Source organism: Plutella xylostella, chromosome 12 (genome assembly GCF_932276165.1).
Source record: "Plutella xylostella chromosome 12, ilPluXylo3.1, whole genome shotgun sequence".
Taxonomy (NCBI): Eukaryota; Metazoa; Arthropoda; class Insecta; order Lepidoptera; family Plutellidae; genus Plutella; species Plutella xylostella.
Window position 1 is genome coordinate 10680019 of NC_063992.1, and position 21338 is coordinate 10701356.

The window sequence follows — 21338 nt, forward strand, 5'->3', positions numbered from 1 at the left end:
AAAGAGAATAAGTTAAACATTCTCTATTTTTTGTGTCGGTCTTGTCAGAGTCCATCTTCTATCTCTGTCAGCTCTGTCTGTTACTCTGTTCCACCGTCGATAAAACAGGTCAACGACTAAAAGTCAATAATTTTTACTATTTTACTTCACATAGATTTTGCAGCATTTGCGAAATAATAAAGCTCAAAGCAAGTCCACGTAACTATTCAGAGTTCGTATAATATTTAAAATATTTGTAGACTTTACAATTATTTTGTTTTCTTTCTTATCCCTACCGGCAGTCGGAAGCTAAGTACCTCCGACGGCCGATGAGTAATACCGTTTTTTGTGCTGTTGAGTGACGTCGTGCATTCGCCGGCGCGCAGCGCAGTTATCAGTCCGAGAGAGCAAGGAGGCACGGAAGGACCTCCTCCCACATAGACGTATCTGTACTTACCTACACCTTCCTTTATAACTTAAAAATGGAAGCCGATCTGCTCGGAAGTTTAGCGACAGGGGATAGCGGTCCGGAAGTTCCCGTTACACAACCGCTGAAGCGAGAGCAGGACTCCGTCGACGACTTCGAGCACCTGGAGCGCGAGGGGAAACGGGAGGAGTCACCGTTCCACCACCCAGCGGCGGCGCGCACGGCCACCCAGGGCTTCCTGGACACGGAGCGCGAGGAGCTGTTCGTGGACACCCCCCGCGCGCCCTCCGCCACCGACAAGCTGAGCGACCACCTGGCCGACAAGTTCACCGACAGCGAGTCGGAGGTGTCGGCCAGCGAGTCCCCGCTGCACCGGCCCGAGCCGCCGCCGCACGCCCGGCCCGGCGCGCCCACGCCCGAGCCCGCCTCGCTGCTCGACACCACGCCCTTCCACGACACGCTACCGGCGGACCCCATCAAGCCGGACCCTATCCCGGAAGTGAAACCCGAGCCCAAGCCCGCCCCGGCCGTGGAGGTCAAGCCGCCGGTGCCGGAGCACGCCCCCGCGAAGCCCGCGCCGGCCCCCGCGCCCGCCAAGGAGCCAGCTCCTCAGCCGAAGCCCGCAGCCAAGGAGCCCGAGGCCCCGCGGACGGCGCCCGTCGCTCACGTCATCGAGGCCGAGGTCATCTTCTGCCAGATGGGACTCGGTGAGTGGCTTCCCTTCACGAACATACTTACACTGTTTCATAATATTACACCAGCTGATACATGTTCCATTGAATTCATAATATCCTACCGATAAAGTAGTTCCTTACCTATTATTTCACGGAATCTAAAATAAACGTGACGCGGAAAATGTGTCATGGGTACAAAATATTAATTTACTTTGTTCTGGAATATCTACTGCATGCGTAATTTTACTTAGTCAGACGATGTTTTGTCATGATTTCACGAAGAATATGTTTTAGAATGGTGGTGTAGGTATGATAAGAACCCTTTTCCGACTTTGTGTAGTCCGTGTTACACGGCGCTGTTCATTACGGATTCCATCGACCGTGAAAAATGGCGTCTGCAGGTGTAACAAACTCAATACTACCTGGCGACGGCATATTAGTCATCAATCTACATCAGAACTGGATGGAATATTAATGCCTACTATGATGGCCAACAGAAACGGAAAGATGATTAAAAGCTTTCTGTTATAGCCGTCCTTCAATCCGGCCAATCGAATCCATAACACTTCATAACTATGAGTCATACTTAATTGTAATTCTAGTTCGGAGGCGGTGCAAAAACTTGTTACCATATAATCGGGACTTGCATTACTTTGAGGCGGGGGGGGGACACGAACTAGTGGGAGGGGGTCGGCTACGGAGGAAACGAAGCGGCAAGAGCGATGACCGAGTTGTAGAGTTGGATTAACGGTGGCCGCTGAAACCTTCACATGAAAAGGCTCTGTTGAATTGGAGTATATTTCAAATTGACGCCACATATTTGGCGCCCAATATTTTTAACCCATAGCGCACAGGAAGCTTCACGGTAGGGTGCATTACTGACCCAGGCCACTGCTCTAGATTCATATCTAGCAGCCCTAAGTAAAGCAAAAATCGATGCGATTCCACGTAAAATGCACATGAATTGTGAATAAGCCGACCCCATAGGTTTACCACCCTATTTTCTGTGTATGACTCATTGGCTCATTGCAGAGATAATTATTTCATGCCACTATCGTAAAATTAACACAAATATAAAGTTTCAACTTTGTAATTTTATAAAGCCAAATTCGAAAGTAGTGAGTATGAAATCGCAATTCACTGCTTCTTACTGACTTATCTCACGCGGAAATCCTTCAGCTGTTAACAATGTGAAAGTCTTTGTCTAATTAGCTTCATTTCTTATGCCCACACTAATATTCAGCGTCGTCGTATTCGTTCGTTAGCTAGATGCTCCAAATTAGATATTTCTGCTTTCGAAATATGTACTAGTTCCTAACTGTTCAAATGCTGAAATCTGACAAACGTCTGTCTTAAAACCTTCTTTGAGAAAAAATACAATTGCCTCGGTTCTTTTCGGCATTCGCTGTAGCTGCAAGCGTCGTCGCGTCGTGGTAACTACGCCGCCATTGCTATTTTTAGCGGCGATTCTGAAGCTAGGCATTCAGAAGTTTGCATCCCATCGCACAGAGCTTACGTCGCGTTGGTGGGACTCGTTTTTTAGCACATTATCAGTACTTAAATGACCTGAGTGGGTGCAGTGACTCACATCGAACATTTTGAGGATAACCATACGTTTCATGTGAATTTGGATTGAACAGCAGCCATGGGTTTCGGAAGCGAAAGTTTTACTAGTGAGTACTGAAAGAATCTTCTTCAAAATAATTTTATTTAGACAGCATGAAAGCCTGTTTGGAAGGTCTGACCTCATTCTGTTTCATTGTCTTCAGGAAATTCAAAAGTAAATTTTATGCGAAACTCTCCCTGAAATATGGAATGTTTAAAATTGGATTTTTTATTTTTGATTCATTGCATCAGCGGAAGTAGCTTTTTAATGTCTTGTTGGATAATTTAGTTTGACTAATATCTTTTGAGATTTATGTGGTTTTCTTGGTCATCCTCTAAAATATGCAATACGACCTTTATCGACCTTTTGTTGAGCATTAATGTTTTAATTGCATTGCTATGCAATACGTCTATCTATCTTGATTTGATATATTTGTCATTGGTACCGTGCCATTAAATCTCTGAATATATGGCGAATGTCAATTTTATTCGTACAATACTACAAGTAGTTATACTGTTACTATAATATTTACGAAAGTATATGTATTATGTACTTACCTACCTACCTTTATGTTTTTTTTCGGTATTATCACAATAACTTAAATGAAATCATTGTAAAAATCAAGGTTATGATTTTGAAGGACTCCTTTGTTACGGCTGAGCTCATCAAAGCCACCCTTTTTCTCAACAAGTCCCACTCAACACGGTGACCTAGTTAACATTCCCCTCGAAAAACTGAGACGCAGTTTCCCTGTATTTCCCTTTGAAGATGACGTCACTCCATTTTCCGGTATTCCGTCATGCACACAAAGCACTCAGGTCAGTCACTTCGAGAGAGCTACCGAAAACACGGACATTCACTTTTGTTTCATACGTGTACCGAACTTCTTTGTAAATATAAACGACCCAGGGTTTCTGGATGCATTTATAAATATATTTTAACAAAGAGGATACATCAAGGATATATCATTATACATTTGAAATACATTAATTATGCAGGTCTAGTAGGGCAATACCTGGAGTCGGAGTGTGCATCCCCTAACCCTTCCCTCCCTTGTTATAGAGTTTACGATCTTTTATAAACTTTATTAGGACATGTAATACTTCCTACGGAAAAACCCAGACGGGTAGAGTAATAAAGGCTAGGCCTGCAAAGAGTGGGGGTGAGTAGGGAGGTCAGATCGATACACGCTCAAGCCTCCGAGGGAGTTGGACACACGACTGACTATCCAATCCTGTTTTGTGGCCGCCCTAACTAAATAACTCGCTCCAGCGATTTACTATCCAGACATTTAAAGAATCTCTTTAAATTCCTGACGTAGGCAATTTTGCAATTGACTTTTCAAGAGCGTAGCTCCACCTGAAAATGGGATTGAATTTGTTCTATTTATATCTTTTGTTTCAACGTCTGCCAGCTTTGGTTTTCGTTGAAAATAGGACAGAGTACTGAACCGGCAAAAGAGCTATTGTGTAGCCAGTTACGATATTAACAACTTTAAATTAAATTTCTGCAGATACCATTTCAGCTAGACACAATGAAGTAGACTTATTGCTATGACTCACTGGGTATTTCAAAATAATTGCATACCATCCAACCCCTTTCAATAAAACAAAAGCCCCCATAGTAACGGAAAATAATATGCAAGCCCGGTTTATAAACTCCGACAGGCAAATCTGAAATCATTTTGATTCATTGTTGTAGCACGCAAGTGAATTGTAAGTATTTCAAAAAAAGTTTCCCACATTGGTCGATGTGTGTTTAATGTAATAAATAACGTACGGAACTCAATGTCAGCCCATCAAATGTTTAGGAGTTGCAAGTGACCAAGTTATGGCTGATTAGAGTATTGAAAGCGATAATATGCATAAGTAGGTACCTTATTTGAATTTTCATGCAACATACCTCAGAATATTAAACTCAGATTATTAAATTGATTGTATGATTCTGCAGTACTTCCCATATTTCTATTCTTTGCCTTATATTATTCGTTTTAACAATTTCCATTTTAAAACTCATTAGCAAATTCGTGGAATTACAATACTTCAGTGTCGTCTTCAAATTACACGGTTTATTATCTTCGACCGTACCACATAGGTATTACGATTTGTAGAATCTTTGCAAAAGTGACTTTGTTTGTCTTTCCTATCTAGACGATCTGATAGTGCAGGGTTACCTGCAGAAGTGTGAAATTCTGTGACGTAAGCGACCTCGATGTCTATATTTTTACATTTTGTTCCAGGTCTTTAAAATCTTATGTTGTTTGTGAGCGATGCCTCTTGTGGTTAGCCAATTACTTATTATTGTCTACTGCTACAGAATTCTTATGCGATATTAGTCATGTTATATGTACTTATCATACTTACGTACCTACATAGGTCCTATCCATCCAATATGATACATATTACAATCATCCATCGATGACAACAATACAGCTCTAAGCTTCTATCACTATGTGTATGTTTCCATTTCCAAAACGTAACTAAACTGTGACCTTATTAATTTTAAGGTAGCACAAAAAGCTTGATGTTGCTAACAACCAATGTGCGTGATTTAATTAGACTAAATCGTCATGCTAATTACTTATTTTGTGGCTTCGTATCGTGTTTGACTGCCATGTGCCACCGCACTCATCATACACAGTCATATTCGCACTAAACCCTGTCTAGACGAAAGGAGATTCAGTTCTTGTCCAGACAGTTTTTATAGCAGGGCCTGCTCCCTCGGATTGTGTAAATTCTGAAGCACTAACTAACGTGTTTTCAATTATATTTTTTTTATTGCTAAGGTTTTGCTGCCACGAGACTAAATTTCATTTATATCAATGCAATGTTTTAGGCAAAAAAGCCAGAGAGACATGGCTACTTTTGTATTAGAAAGAAATGAACTTGTTAAATAAAAATAGACATAAATAACTACGGTATCTTTCCTTGGAAATCTTATCAAAATCTCTTCTGCTAAATGAGAAGTGAAAAACAAACACCACCATTACGTTCAGAGAACCTAATCAAAAACAGTCATAAAATGTGGAAATCTTCTTACTGATCTAATTTATTTCGCTGATGGTTTCCATTGAGCTGACGCTTCGTCCATTAGCCAGATTTATCATTGTAAAGCGTGAAGCGTCATCGGTGAGTAATGATTGCCTCAGATAAAGGATATGAAGGTCAATCACAGACCAGAGTAGTAACTACAGGTGACCACTATTACGCCGTTAACTCTTGGTACTCATCTGTTTATTATATGTTTCTATTAACTTTTAGTGTCGGTCACAAGGTTTATATATTATGTTTGGTTTATAAATTAAGCTTATTTAAGGTCTGAAAAGGATATTTTTGACGACTAAACAACTTAAGGTATTTACAATAGTTTAATCGAGACCCAGAAATGTATTGGGGTCAATGTATCTCACAAAGGAAGGGAGGCCAATTGAGTTCAACCTCCGTAACATTATGTAAGATGACCTTATGACCGTAAACAACATCGCTTATCTCGTCAATAGATAATTAATATGTCAATGGCCTATGTCCAGATGTACTTTTAGGTACATTTATCGAGATCCGGTGGGCATCGGGATACCTGTAAATATTTTCCTTTCCTATAACTCACTAACACACATCTGTCTATCTTCTAATTAGCATGTAAGAGTGTCTTCTCCCGGTGGTGGTGTTGGTCCTGGTGCAGGTAGTGCAGGATGCAGGGGCTCCAGGAGTGTCGCGGAGTGTCTGTCAGCGCGACGCATGCGCGGGTCGAGGGGCGGCGGGCGCGGGCGCGGGGCGCTCAGTATCGACGCGAGTGTCAGGCGCGGCGCGCGCTCCCTCTGCCGCCGCACAATACAAGTTACGTAAAGTGCAAACATGGCATCCTCAGGGCCTACATACTGCTGCGTCCTCGACCCGCGTAAGTCACCACCACCCGAGACGATCGCTTCGCACGCTTCTCTGTCGCCACTAACCCGCTAACGCGCCGCCTTCTATTGCAGATGCTTGGTTCGACCCGCAGAGGCTGCACCCCAAAGGTGAGTGGTCGCCGTGGACGGAGGCAGAAATACGCTTAGGTTGGCGCCCGGGCGGCCCGCCCCGCGCCCCCGCCCGCCCTGCGATGTGACCTAGTGACCGATGTATAGCTATGTGTACAGTGAGACGTGTGTCAACAGTTGTGCTGTAAAAAATGCGATCGATGACGGTGTCATTCCGAGTGTGCAGTGTGCATGCGACGAGCCCAGCCAGCCCGTCCACCTGACGAGGCGCGTCGCCGACAATCAGACTATTTATCGTCCCCGCTCCCGGTGGCAGAACAATAATAACCTAGCATGTCAAGGTCCCACCGAATCGGCCAACATGTGTCACTAACTGAGAATTTGTGAAGCTTCCAAACGCTATGTTGGATAGTGCAAAAATTTGCGATACTCAAATATTTGTGTTTTTTTACGTATTTCCACTGAAAGACCTCTTAGAAACATAAAATTTTGAATTTTACATGAACTGACATAAATGCTACTCGTGCCTGCTCCATTAACCTGTTGGAATTCTTCCTGCCTCGTACATCAACCTTTGTCACAGTTGTACCGTGGCCAAGAACTCTAATAACAGCAAAAAACCCAAATACCCTCAACCAGAAACATGGTTTCTATTTCTAGGAACCTGACTTCCCGAGCACAGTTCTGCCGTGTTGATTCCTTGTACTTCTTATTGCTATTTTTGTGTGAAGGATTGTTCTAACCTCTCGGAATGGATCTAGTCTTGGTGTTCCTTTTGAAATAATTGGTCATCAATCTGCGCATGCGACCGCGTCCCGCCGTCCACTCGCAGAACTAGTCCCTTGCCAAGCTGAAATTAGATTCAGTTTTTATTTTACTGACATTGAACCAAGCGGCAATTAGAATTGTTCCTATGATATGATTTTAATCTCCACAAAGATCATGTAATTTTCCTTGATTATTCAACAATATTGCTGAAAGGTTTCTTTCACTGTGAGCAATATTAGTGTATGAAACACACTACTTAAAATTAAAGAGGATAAATTATGAGCTAGCCTAATTTCTATGCCAACATATGTACTAATTTAATTAGTCGCCCGAATGCTGATGTAAGTCTACCTGTTTTCCTCGTGGTGGGACTCCACAACCAATTCATAACTTTGCCACATGGGTTTAAGAACACATTTGCAACACTCACACGAGGTGGTAATGGTAACTCAATACCGACATGTGAGAAGTTTTGAGTCCTTGATGAGTCCTTTAACTGCATTAGATAAGAAGCAATTTAATTACAAATGTATTTCCTTTGTATTGTAAAGTTGTTTACTTATGAGTCGTTATTGTATATGATTATATTTCATACTTTGGACTCTTTATGAAGGTCTAATTGACAGAGACATGATTACTCATGTAATTGCCGATTGTACTGTTTGCTATAACGTCACAGCATTGTGTAGTGACCTTTTTGAACCCGAGATCATAAACTATCCCAAAAGTTGAAAGTTCGCCGTTCCTTTGATATTATAAACCCTTAAAATTTATGATCTGGTTCTTGATTTTCTTGACAATGATGAATATGTACTGAAATATACATCAAACTAAATTCTTCATGAGATCTGAAGTGTCCTAGATACTCCTATGACTATCAGTGTCGACATCACGTTTGAGTGACAGACTACGCTATAGATTACGATTGTCTGTGATGTGACCACTGAACGTAGATTGTGAGAAGAATTGAGGATTCTTGATATAATATGTACCGATTGGAATATTATTGTGAAATCAACAAAACTTGTTATCTTAGAGCAGGGATGCACAGACTTATCAAGACTAGGGGCCACTCGGACAAATTATGAACTGATGGCGGGCCGCCAGAAGTACTTATAGGTAATTAAAGACAATCAAGAATTGAAAATAAGTAGGTACTTAATGTTAAAATTTAAAAATAATTGATTTATTTTGAAGCGTGGCAGGGCTTAATAATCTTTTATTTATTTATTTGGCTTCAATTTACACGTAAAACTGCTTTCAAACATTCCTTTGCAAGGCGGTTTCGATTTTTTTGTCGATTTAGTATTGAAAAGTTTTGTTCACATATACATAGGTATAGGTACAACCAAAAAGCTGGCATATTTTTAGAGCAGAGTTTATAAGCAACTCTTTGTACGTATTTTTATCACTGCAGTGGTAAAAGTTCAGTAATTTTCTTTCGTTGAATTAGCTGCGTAAATCTTGGTCGTTTTGAATGTCGATAATTTCTAACTGCATTGATCAGGATTTTTAAGTTCCTGGACATCCCTTTGCTTTTCTGCCAGAAAAAATCGAATTTCTTCTTCTTATTAAATTAAGAAATCGTTCCAGTGTCAATCCACGACTTAGCCACCTTATTTCTGTATCCTTAATACAATAAATCTCTATATTCGCTTTCAATGTCATCAAGGAATTGTTTGAATTGCCTGTGATTAACTACTTTTCGAACATTGTTTTTAGAAATAATATTTTTCGAATGTACGAGGGTAACTATTATTTTTGCCGTCGGCGGGCCACTAGTATTCGACCGGCGGGCCGCATGCGGCCCGCGGGCCGCGGTCTGTGCATCCGTGTCTTAGAGGCTATCGACACAGTTTTTCAAATCTCGAGGGACGTCATGTTCTAAAATATAGCATGTTCTAAACACATGGATAACACATGCTATATTCTTGACTGAAATATTGCTTAAAATACTCCGCGTGTCTCTTAATAAAATATTAAATCAAAAAAAAAATCAAAAATCAAAAAATATTTATTTAAACACCATAGAATTTAAAAAGTTAGAAGGTACAAACAAACAATTTTAGGAAATTAAATAAAAGGGTGAGAGATTATAAAATACCATTATAATGTAATAAATAATAATGTAATATAAATACCATTATAATGTAATAAAAATACATTATAATGTAATATAAATACCATTATAATGTAATAAAAATACATTATAATGTAATATAAATACCATTATAATGTAATAAAAATTCACAAAAACTCTGTGCACCCAAAATGCTGTAAGTATTCTAGCTTCTAGCCAAGTAAAATTTTCAAGAATGATGTAACGGTCTCTTATCTTCTCTAATCGACGTGGTTAATTACACCCATTACTATTATATTATCGTTACAATGATAAGTGCATCCAAAATCCGCTCCAGTCTACAGTAGAAACTCCGTGGCCTATTTGGTCACAAGACTGCTAGGTACTTTTCCATAAGGGCAGTGGAATCTTCCACGTGGATGATATTTGAAATTGGAATTTTGCTTCCACCCGGCGTGGTATACGGAAGCTTGAATTTATATTTTCGCCTGCGTCTTGTATTCGGTCTCGTGTGTGACGTATCTTTGTCTCACACAAGACATCATTGTTCCTACTTGGCTACTAGTATTTTAATTCGCTTGTGACGTTGGACTTGAGCATTGTCGTCGTCGTACACTGATTTCCATGTATCGTGTTTCTGAATGGCGGGTGGCATTGTTGTATGGTTTTATAATGTAGCCAGTACTGTCTGAGTTAGCTAATCCAGAGGCAACAGCAATACGGTTGCTGAGTTACCCAATTTACATTATAAAAATCTTGTAAACCGTCCTGAATCTGTGGATCCGCTCATATGTTTTTCAAACTAAGCGGACAGAAATAAATAATAACTTTCATTCTTACCTGTAACTAAATAGCTTATCCACTTATCCAGTGGCACCTGCCGACCGGCCTAATCGTTGCGTTTGAGTGAGTTTAATTAATAAGATTCACTCTCTCTGCATCACAAATTCACAACATATTTGTGCAAAATACTAACTTTAGTTAGTATTTCTTCGAAGTAGATTGTTTACGTTGCGTTATTTGATATTTTCTGTGATTTCATAGAATCAACAAAGCAACTGATAATAATTTTGAAGTCATTGTTTGCTTTACTTGTTGTAGGATTGATGGTGTTTTGATCCTATAGCATTACATCTTTTCCTATTGTAGATAATAGTTTTACCTATTCATGTATGAAAATGAAAATGAAAAAACTTTATCTAATTTGACGTTCCCATCATCATCATCCCGGGACTTCCTATCTGCTCCTACAAAAAAAACCCGTCCCGAGTAGTCCATTTTATGGAAGGTAACTTTTATAAAGGACGATCGGATCTACTTTCTCAACTTTCCTTCATACTTCAATAACTTGTACACTATGCACTATGCCATGTATTTTGAAATTGATACTACCAATAATAATAATATATAATATTTTAATATTACATACGGTAGTATCAATGTTAATAACATTGTCCATGTTCGCGCAAGTAAAAAGTTGATTAACAAATTAAATAAATACTTACCTATAGGTAGGTACTTACTTCTTTTTGCAATATCGGTGGCATTGAATATTTTATCAAAAAAGATATTCGTGGACTGCATTAAATATAGCTTCTGGGTCTTATCGTGTCAGTATCTTATCACTGGTTGGGTGCTCACTACGTCTCGCCGGACGTAATATAACTATTTGAAAAATGTTCAGAAAACAGGGTAAGTGCTTCTCGGGCTTTTCTATTATCCTTATGTCTATGTAAATGCCTATAACTCATTGTCATATACAAATTTTGAATGTGTTGTCATTTGTAAAAAAAAAAATGTGTAGGGCCAAATGTGTTTTTGTGCGAATCGATACTTATGTAGGCCGATATTGAAATCCTGTGTTTGTCTTACATTACATGACTGAATAATTTTACAAGATTATTAGACAGAAGCCTATGGCGTTTCCTTGCATCCGACTCCACTCATCCTTTTTTTCTCTTAAAGTTTTTTTTCCTTATTTACCTTTTATTTTACTTAATCAGCTGTACTCAACCACGGTAGGCTTTCAAAGCGTATATTTACCTTTACCTCCCCTTACCATACCCTCTACCTAACGACATTCATAAATCGAAAGTTCTTATATCACCATGTTGTAATCATTTTCTTTCACGTAATGAAACTACAATGTTCGGACTTGTGATAAGCGGTGGCATTGACCCCGTCCCCCCGCGCCCCGCGCCGCCCCCGCCGGCGTCTGTTGCCAGCCCAGACCGCCACAGGGGGGTCACTCTATAATTTCAAAAAACAAAGTATCAGAGCGCTATTGCGCGAGCCACCCCTCTATCTCGTTGTAATAAACGTGCCGATTGCACGACAGCTCTCGTTCGTTTGTTTTTCGTCAGTATAGAGTAACCCTCCTGACGCCCTTCAATCTGAGCGTAGCTGTTTATTTTGGCAATGGCAAGAGCTTCTCAGATCGATTCGATTGATGATTGGCTAATCTTTAATTGGTCTTCTGTAAGGACATAATGGCCTTTGAAATATAGCTGCTGCCATATAATTTGGAGGAAAACTACTGAACTCCCCTATATCCTCTCCAATTGTTTATTTTCATTGGACGGTTACTTTATTAAATTGATGCTCAAAATTTCTACTTCCATGGCTCAAACTCTGTACTCACAAGTTATTTGATTTTTCTACAGAGTCGCCTTATTTTAATAAACCACGAAAAAGTTGTATTGTTGTCTCCTGATAAACACGCGGATACACAAGCCAATAACACCTCGCTTTTTCTTCGATGGTTAAAAAACAAACACCGATCTACAAACTGTATGAAATAGAATGCGTTAACGCTTGGCTGTGCAAATTTATGAGCTCAAAATGCATGCGTGAGTGTGAGCGATATTTGAACGTGATGTAGGTGTAGTTAGGTAAAAACTATAAAGAAAAACAAATGTAAGAGAAAGTGTGTGTATTGGATTACTGACATTCAACACCTATGCTTTGCTTACAAACGTAAATGTTGTTTTTAACAGATCAGCAAATGAGCTTATTGCCTTACGGTGACTGCTGACTGAGCTCAGGGTTTGTGTTATAATCAATAACGTAGCAGGACCAACGTATGCTGGAAAAGAATCATAAAGTCATATTGCTGGTTCCTCACTAAAAACTCATGCTGTTCCCCAGATATGAAATATGGAATATTTATGTTAAATATCCTAAGTTCTTATTTGTCTATGATTTGATTGATTTGTGCTAATATCTATACTTACTTACCTACTTAAAAAATAACTTTCACAGACAAAAACTTGGTGGTTTAGTCTGTATGGACAACCATTTGGGTTAATTCTCTTGTTACATTTACTATCTAATTTGATGATTTCTTTCTTATAACATTCAAAACATTTTTCCACATCATCATTATTCTACTACAGGTTTAAGATACTTTATTTCTCATAAGAACATTATAAAAAATATTCACTCAAAATGAGAACTTAAAATTCTAATTTACATGAAGATGGTCTAATCCCGTTGAGTTTATCTTGGATCACAACAGTGGTTCTATTTTTGCAAGGACTAGTTCGTTATTTAGGTACTCCGAAATCACCACCCTACATTCGGAGCACACATAACAAATCCTGTGATTATGACTTCAGTTCCCTTAACTTATTTTCATTTCGCTTTCTTTTAATAACTGGTTTTGTCCGGCGATGGCTGTATCCCAACATGACTTCACCACGCACCTACTTACTGTCGTTTCAGTGGTTTATTATGGTTATAGATATAATATATCTATTATAATATGATAGGAACTCCGAATGTTTGCTTCATAGTTGACCGATTCACATAATGTAGCTAACTACGGTTTCAACAAAAGGATAATTAGCGATAAACAGTCTATCATAGCGGCCTATGCAAAACCTACGCGAATTTTTTGCTCTCCAGGTATTTTAATGGAATCTATTTAAAATTCAGTAAAGTTACACGGGTCTACGACTCTCGTCTCGTCACTCGACAGACTTGTCTCGGCATTTCCGACCGTAACATTGAGGTTGCACGTCGTTGTCGGGTGACCATGCACAAAGGCTCAAGTGGGACAACACAGACTGCGCAATAAAACAATAAGCGCTGAATTCGCATGCGCGTTTTAAATGCAAGTCGATGACCTGCCGTCTGAAATGAGAATCTGAATCCTTGTTGTTGGTCCGTCTGTCGAGTCATCAGAAACAGTTTTGTTTCGAGTGGTTACTTTTCGTTTATCGTTGAACGATAGCTCAATAAAGATACGATGTAATGGCTTCAGTACTTAGCCTTCTGGGGTTTATTGAATCCTCTGTCTGGTTCTGCCAGATATAAATTATCCGTACCAAATTAAGACTCACGTATTTATGAACTCGCATTCGTTCATTCCATTTCTTATCTTGCAATTCAACTTTGTAAGATATTGTTTCGAATAAGATAGCGAAAACAGTCGGCCCGTGTTCGCGTATCGCTCGCTAGCTAACCTTGCGTTGTCTTGCGGTTATCAGCGCCGTGGTGTCAGTAGTGTAGTGTCGGCGAGGCGGGTGACGTGTTGAGAAAGGCTGGTGCGTGGCGCCGCTCGGCTCCACGTGCCGCGCGCGCTCTCGCCTCTCGCTCACTCCGCCACCATGGCGCGCCCCAAGCAGACGTCCAGGCACGCGAGCCAAAACGGTGAACCTCTACCTCCACGCGGACCAGGTAAATACTCCTTTCGACAAAAAAAAACCCAAGTGAAAGTGCGCTCCGAATTCAAAAACCCCAAACAATAACAGAAAAGGAAGCTCGTATTCAAATCTCAATAAAAGAAAGTTGCTCTCGATCCGTTGTTTACGTATGGCTATGTCCTATGGGGACGTGGACGTTCGGGTGTGATGTGTAATTTACGTAGTCTGTGGACGTGGCTGGAATGCTCGGGCTTTGTCGTAACTGTGTACATATTCGCTTGTGCAGTGTGAACAGCCGCTGCTACAAGCGGCTCGACGGGTTATCGCATATTGATGAGGTTGATCACCTGCACACCATAAGCGTACCATCGGTTTCAATAACTAGTTTTCTCGATATCATCCCTTGTCGCGTAGAAAATAAAGCATATGTTTCCCGTAATGTAAACGTCATCCACTCTTTAGTTACAAAGTAAACTTGCGATATCATCTTTTGTATCGTCTACAATATGTATAAAGCTTACTTCCCTTTCCAGTAAAGTCGCTGGTTTACCTCTATCTTAAACTTCATCCGCTATTTAGTTACTCCTTTCTCTTATAACACCTCTTATAGACTCAATAATAAAGCTCATTTCCAGTAGTGTATCTTCTCTTCTATCTGTACGTCATTCGCGCTTTAGTTCCCCTTTTACCTAGTACGGCATCAATAATAAGGGTGATGTATCCTTTTCTACCTGTACCATAAACGTCATTCACGCTTTAAGCCTTGTATCATCTTGAGCATGCTCAGGCGAATGAGCGGCTCGGCCAAATGAGCCGCTCATTCGCCTGAGTATGCTCAAGTGCATACAATACTTTAGCCACCTCATCACCACCTATATAATAACCTAGCTAATCTCCGCAGTGGAGTCACTGATCTACTGGCGGGACCCGGCGCGGTCGGGCGCGGCGCTGGGCGCGGGGCTGGCGCTGCTGGTGGCGCTGGCGTGCTGCTCCGTGGTGTCGGTGCTGGCGTACGTGTCGCTGCTGGCGTTGTCGGCCGCTGTCGGCTTCCGCATCTACAAGAATGTGCTGCAGGCCGTCCAGAAGACCAATGAGGGACATCCCTTCAAGTAAGTGCTTCCTGTGGAGATTTATTTAGTGCTTTATAATCTAAATCCAAGTTCCAGTCCAGTCTCCAGTCCATTTCAAAGTAGAATAAGTAAATTTCGTTACCAAAGATGAAACACCCGTGTCAAAGTTGGATTGTATCCTATAGGTATAGATAAATGTGCCTTAAAAGTGTTCAAATAAAAACTGAGAATGAACATGCTTTAAAAATAAATGAGATGCATGTATAGGTACACACTTCTTTGCAAAAGTAATAATGATTCAGCTGAGTGAATTGCATTTTTGCATAATTCCATCCATATGGTTAACGATTTAGCCAAGCAAATCTATGATTAGTTAGAAATGAAACATTCCTGATGTTTTAAAGATTGCAATCTCAATGCTTGTGCTATGTCATGTTTACTCATTAATTTTTTGCTAGATTACCAACCTCTCTAGATCTTTATCAGATCACCTAAACGATGCGTAAATCCAAGATCATGTTTTAATCTTATCGATTCCAGATGCATAGGTAGGTATTATAAGGATTGAACTTATTTATGCAATTAAATCGAAAATGCAACATTGATTTTCAGTATTCCGATAAGATAATAACGCGTATTGACTGCAACTTATCATCATATCGTATAATTTTCATTGAGAAATACTCGCATATACTAGTTTTAAATTAAATGTCCTAATGCAGATGCCAAACCGTATAATTGCTTGTTACCTAGGGATACTATTGCTTAACATTTAACAGTTACGTAGGGGACCACTTTACTTGAATCGTATTTCAGGATTACAGAAACAATCCAATGGGGAGTAACGCGTGTGAATTTGCCGCTAGGGGCGCTGGTGTCGACTGAGGTTAAGTGACATTTTACTTTTCATATAATTTGTTTGGCGGGCTTCGTGATAAATTATATTTTCGTTCATTTCCCTGTTGAAAAGTGATCTCTTTTCGCGAAATTATCGCAAATATGGATTATTTATCGATGAATGTGCACGCTTTGAAAGCTGAATTAAGGAAAAGAGGCGCATAAATAAGCGGTCTCAAAGAGCAGCTAATTCAGAGGTTAGTTTGTTTACTGTTTACAAACTTATTTTTTACGAAATGTATGGTTGTTTGCTTAGGTAACAGCTATGTTTTTGCTTTTTACAGACACCAAGACTATGACCGTAACAGTAACTTGGTTGTTAACGTAGAGGACAGCATCATACAACAAAATGATTCAGTGTATACTGTTGAGTGGCCTTAAGAAACTTTGTATAGCAGTGTAAACACTAAAAATGAAACTCCAGATCTAGATATTGTCACCAATGAGTAACTACTTTGGAATTTATGTACAGTGTACGGTGGCCTGCGCCTAAAAGTATACAGGCGGAGTTTTTAAAATAGCGATCCCTGATGATGAAGGGACCAGCTACATCTGTTATAAATCCGGGGATGTGTTGTGTGTGATGTGTGTAGCAGTGGTGTTTATGTGCATGTGCTCTTACGGTGAATGAAAACATCGTGATAAAACCTGCATATCTAGATTTTCGAACCCACCAACCTGCAGAGGACCAGTGTGGTAGGAAATGGTCCAAGCTTAGGAGTGGAGTTTAGACCTTAAGGCGGACATGGACAAAGGCTCCATTCGAGTGAGCCAGGTGCAGGTACTGACACCCCCACAAATAATAGAATACTTAGTATACTATACTACCATTATTAAGTTTCAACTAACAACTCAACCAGCATTCATTGTGTGGATTACTAATGTGTTATATTTTTTGTATAGCAGTGTGTTTAAACGGAGAGGATAAATAAAAGTTAAATCAGTGTGTAATTCTTTTATTTTTAGTGTATTTATTAAATGCCTAATCCTTATTTACATTATGTTCTTTCTGAAATTGGTTATAATGATTTTCACAAACACGAGATTATCGGATAATAATTATTTCACAAGCCACTGTTTTAGAACAGTTTTATCACTTGGTAACATATGTCCTCCTTTTCTTTCCCAATATAACGGATCTGAACAACATTTCGGCATAGTAACTCGATATGATGATAGTTATTTTATAATTAATAAGCTTATAAGATTCAAGATTTAAAAACTTTATTTGGCGCCAATTTGATAAAGTCGCCTTTGATAAATTTGACAGCTATGGTACCTCTTTACCTCAGTCGACAGTGGCGCCAACTGGTGAGCAAAAAAACGGTAGTCCCCATTTGCCCCACTTTCAGGATGTGTCTATAAAACCTCGAAATGTTAGCGTGGGATTGAAACATGACACCTCTTTGTCCGACTTTCTCTTGTATTTTTGTTCGTCTGGCGGCGTATCAATTTCATCTAAGTGCTCAGCCGGTTTTATTTTACTTCTAAAGTCTGAGCTAGTTTTTTTCATTCGGCATAAATGTACGGAATGTTTTAGTATAATAATAATATGTATAACTTAGATGAAATGAAGTTGGGTCTAGCACTATTTCTATAAAGACTAATAGTCAAAATCTGCACTAGAGCATCCATCTCAAATAAAAATATAATATAAATAAATACTCGAAATTTATACAGAAAAAATGGCAATACCAACATCACACCAAGACCCATCGCGTCCCCACTTTTGGGGCACGGGTCTCCTTCCAATGAAGGAAAGGGTTTAGGCCTAGTCCACCACGCTGGCCTAGTGCGGGTTGCCACCAACCACAACCCGCTTGCCCAAATCCAACATAACCTAACTGAAACCCGTTTAAATCCTCAGATGGCTGCTGGAGAAGGAAGTGAGCGTGCCCGCGGAGCGCGCGCAGGAGCTGGCGGCCGGAGCCACCGCGCACCTCAACGCCACCGTCAGCGAGCTGCGCAGGTGAGCAGCATCCGTAGTAGTCTACATCCACATATGTCAGAGGGCCTATCGCGGGCTAACATGGCAATTCGATACTATGTCAGAAGTCTCCTACAGGACGTGGGTCTACTGAATGCACTAATCATCACTGTCCATTCCGTACTAGTCAAGTAGTTTATGACATATGGCTCTACTTACCACCAATCTTCATCAGGACTGGCCATACCGTACTAGTCAACAAGAGTGCGAGACAAAAGACTTATCAAAGGCAGAATTACAATGCTGTCCAATGTCTGACTAACAGAACTTTTGAGCCTAAACAGTCTTGTATTAGGTACTTAGGTACTTGAATATTTGATCTTCTGTAATAAAAATGTGTCACCTCATATGGTGGTAAAAATATTCTCATCCAAGTATGACGTCTAAGTACGTAACCTGTAAAACTAGCTAAGCGGAATTCAAGTGACTCAAATTGCATTACGGGTTCGTGCTACCACGTAAAAAGATACAGTTCACACTGTCTTATTTTTTAGATTTGTGTAGTAACTAAAAATGTACTAGATATTGTAATATTTACGTATCCCATATTTATTAGACCAATTGTCTGGTGTATAAATCAACAGATTGTATCCGCCCCTATGCTTTCTAACTCACCTTTATTGACTACACAGAACACAAATAACAATTCATACAGTCGATATAAATCAATGGGCGGCCTTATCGCTAAAAGCTAATGAATGACTTCAAGAATAAATGAGGAAGGTAGTAGAAGAATATTGTAGTACAGTAAGGGGCAAAGAAACCTGACTCCCCTCAGAAGCATTGTTACTATGAGAGGGGGGGCAGAGATAGTGGTTTACTTGTCTAAGGAGGGGGGTCAGGTTTATCTGCACCTGACCGTACTTAAACATTAACAGTTCTTACAACAAATTGTGGTGTGAATTGCAGGCTATTCCTGGTGGAGGACCTGGTGGACTCGCTCAAGTTCGGCGTGCTGCTGTGGTGCCTCACGTACGTGGGCGCCTGCTTCAACGGCATCACACTCATCATCCTTGGTAAGTTTTGACGTCAATGCAAATATTAATTAAAATATCGTATGGTCACCCTATTTTTAACCCCTTCACGTAATAATTAATATTCTGTCGGTCATTGCCAACTTGTCACCGTGACATAAGCATTTTACCGCATTTCAGTTTCCTGAAATATTATAGGCCAATAAATACTTTTAATTCGGTTTCCGTTCCATTCCATACCGACAAACAAGTCTTTTTCTAACATTAGTCCCAGTTTCACCATACTCTGTTAGATCATAACAAGGCATTAGTTGTTGACTTTTGGCACTTCTGTTAATATGGAGCTGAAGTTTAATTGATGCCATTACAATGTAACAGGGCTGTTAATGATCTAACAGACCACGGTGAAACTGAGGCTTATTGTATGTAGATGACAAACACTTGACTGCGACTAACCGCCAACCGTTCTACTTCCAGGGTGGATAGCGCTGTTCACGCTGCCCAAAGCGTACGAGATGAACAAGTCGCAGGTGGACGCCAATCTGGAGCTGGCGCGCGCCAAGATCAACGAGATCACCGCCAAGTGAGTACCCGCGGGCGTAGCACGGGGCGCGAGATAAGCATGACAAGATGTGGCAAAAGTTTTGCGTCGCGGCTTTGAGAGCGAGTGCGACGGAAAACTTTTGCCATGTGTTGATATGCGCTTCTTGCGCCCCAACTTCAAGAGTTTCAAGACTATCTATTTGTTTGGACCGAAATGTACCTAGCACGGGATGCAAGAAGCACACTATAAGATGTGACAAAAGTTTTCCTTTAAGTACAGTATGTCGGGTTTAAACCACTCGATTACCCAAACCATTTACCTCTATTGGGTACATTCAATCAATAGTCTCTTAAGAAATCTTACCTAAAGCACAGCCTAATGGCACATAGAAGGATGTTCTATCCAAAAGTAAATGCAAATTAATTTTATCGCATCGATGACTTCATTTACATAACTATGGGCTTAGTCACTTTGTTACACTCCAGTCCATATAAAAAACATACAATGTATCATTCTATACCTACTTATTCTGATGAGAATGAGATAAGTAAATAAGGTTTTTTCTGTACGAAACAAATTTTGTAAATAGGAGTTCCTATGATCTAATTTATCGCGAATTTTGCTGAAGTCGTGCTGAGTGTTTTCATCTGACTTCTCACGTTTTCTGTCAAACTTTCCTGATTAGTTCCGCTAGAGGCGCCACTTTGTATGCGATAAAATTGAATCTTTCATAGATTATGTAAAATATCTTAAATATTAAACCGTACTCAGCCGACGGTATAATATATTCTTTGAAAGGTATATCTACTAACTTGTATAATTTCCTTCTATTACAGAGTGCGAGCAGCAGTGCCAATCGGCAGGAAAGCTGAGAGCGAGAAGGACAAGTAGAGAGTGGGCGTCGACGGCGACGAGAGCGAGATAGCTATAGCGGGCCAGCTCCGCCTTGAACACATCTCATCCATTAGCCGGCTGCCGGAGAACTTCATTGTTATATTTATTATTATTATTATGACTATTGAACTCAGAATACGGAATAACTCCAGAACAGGCCGGAAAAGCTTAGTGTGCTGTTTTCTAAGACTCGCCCGTCGCTCTTCCCATTCGAGCAATTTTTCCAATTTAATATCACTTTTCGTGATACACTTTGTACATCTTTCCTGCTATTAATTTATTTTGCATCAACATTACTATACTCCAAATATACGTCAGATATTTTGGTGACGTCACTCGTGTGCGTGCAGACCCGCTCTGGAGTTATTCTGTGTTCTAAGCGATTAAATAAAGATAAAACTATCGATTACATATTTTACGTGTAAAGCTTTACGAGGCGGGTGACGCAGAGATTAATGTATTTGCTTTTAAAATTTTAAATTAAAAACAGTTGTCGAACCAACCTTGTTTGTTTTTTAAGTTTATCTAGATAAAAGAGAAATACCTATGTATGTACTTCAGTCTTCGAAATATAAGAGGCCCGTTTGGACAGCTCCAAAATGTATGGGATGACAGCTGATGTCAATTCTAAATCATAAAAAAAAAAAACTAAACAATAAGGGCCACTTGCACCAACATATAAAATCTAGATTTAGTGTTAAATCTCGATTTAGTGTCAAATTTTATATGGATTGACGTTTCTTAAATCGAGATTTGACACTAAATCTAGACTTAAAATGTTTGTGCAAGTGGCCCTTAGTAACTTTTGGTGCTTCA

The 21338-nt window shown here is 40.0% G+C and overlaps 1 protein-coding gene across 8 annotated transcripts; it reads left to right on the top strand.

Annotated features, from left to right (window-relative positions):
- The first annotated feature begins 136 nt into the window (after positions 1 to 136).
- Positions 137 to 21024, top strand: LOC105393403 (reticulon-1-A). 8 transcript variants are annotated; one of them, XM_048624328.1, is made up of 7 exons: positions 137 to 1113; positions 6666 to 6701; positions 15058 to 15265; positions 17991 to 18092; positions 19020 to 19126; positions 19562 to 19667; positions 20465 to 21024. In XM_048624328.1, the coding sequence occupies exons 1-7, from the start codon at positions 462 to 464 to the stop codon at positions 20517 to 20519; spliced, it is 1266 nt and encodes a 421-aa protein (XP_048480285.1). In that variant the 5' UTR covers positions 137 to 461; the 3' UTR covers positions 20520 to 21024. The 8 variants fall into 8 exon arrangements, with proteins under 8 accessions (XP_048480285.1, XP_048480286.1, XP_048480289.1 ...); XM_048624332.1 differs by lacking the exon at positions 137 to 1113 and adding an exon at positions 2587 to 2753; XM_048624330.1 differs by lacking the exon at positions 137 to 1113 and adding an exon at positions 6457 to 6583.
- Positions 21025 to 21338: the final 314 nt, after the last annotated feature.

Excerpts from the sequence above, each read along its gene's own strand:
- LOC105393403 (XM_048624328.1), top strand. The coding sequence starts at position 462 with ATGGAAGCCGATCTGCTCGGAAGTTTAGCGACAGGGGATAGCGGTCCG. Across the intron at positions 15,266-17,990 it reads AATGAGGGACATCCCTTCAA|ATGGCTGCTGGAGAAGGAAG; the intron begins GTAAGTGCTTCC and ends TTAAATCCTCAG. Across the intron at positions 18,093-19,019 it reads ACCGTCAGCGAGCTGCGCAG|GCTATTCCTGGTGGAGGACC; the intron begins GTGAGCAGCATC and ends TGTGAATTGCAG.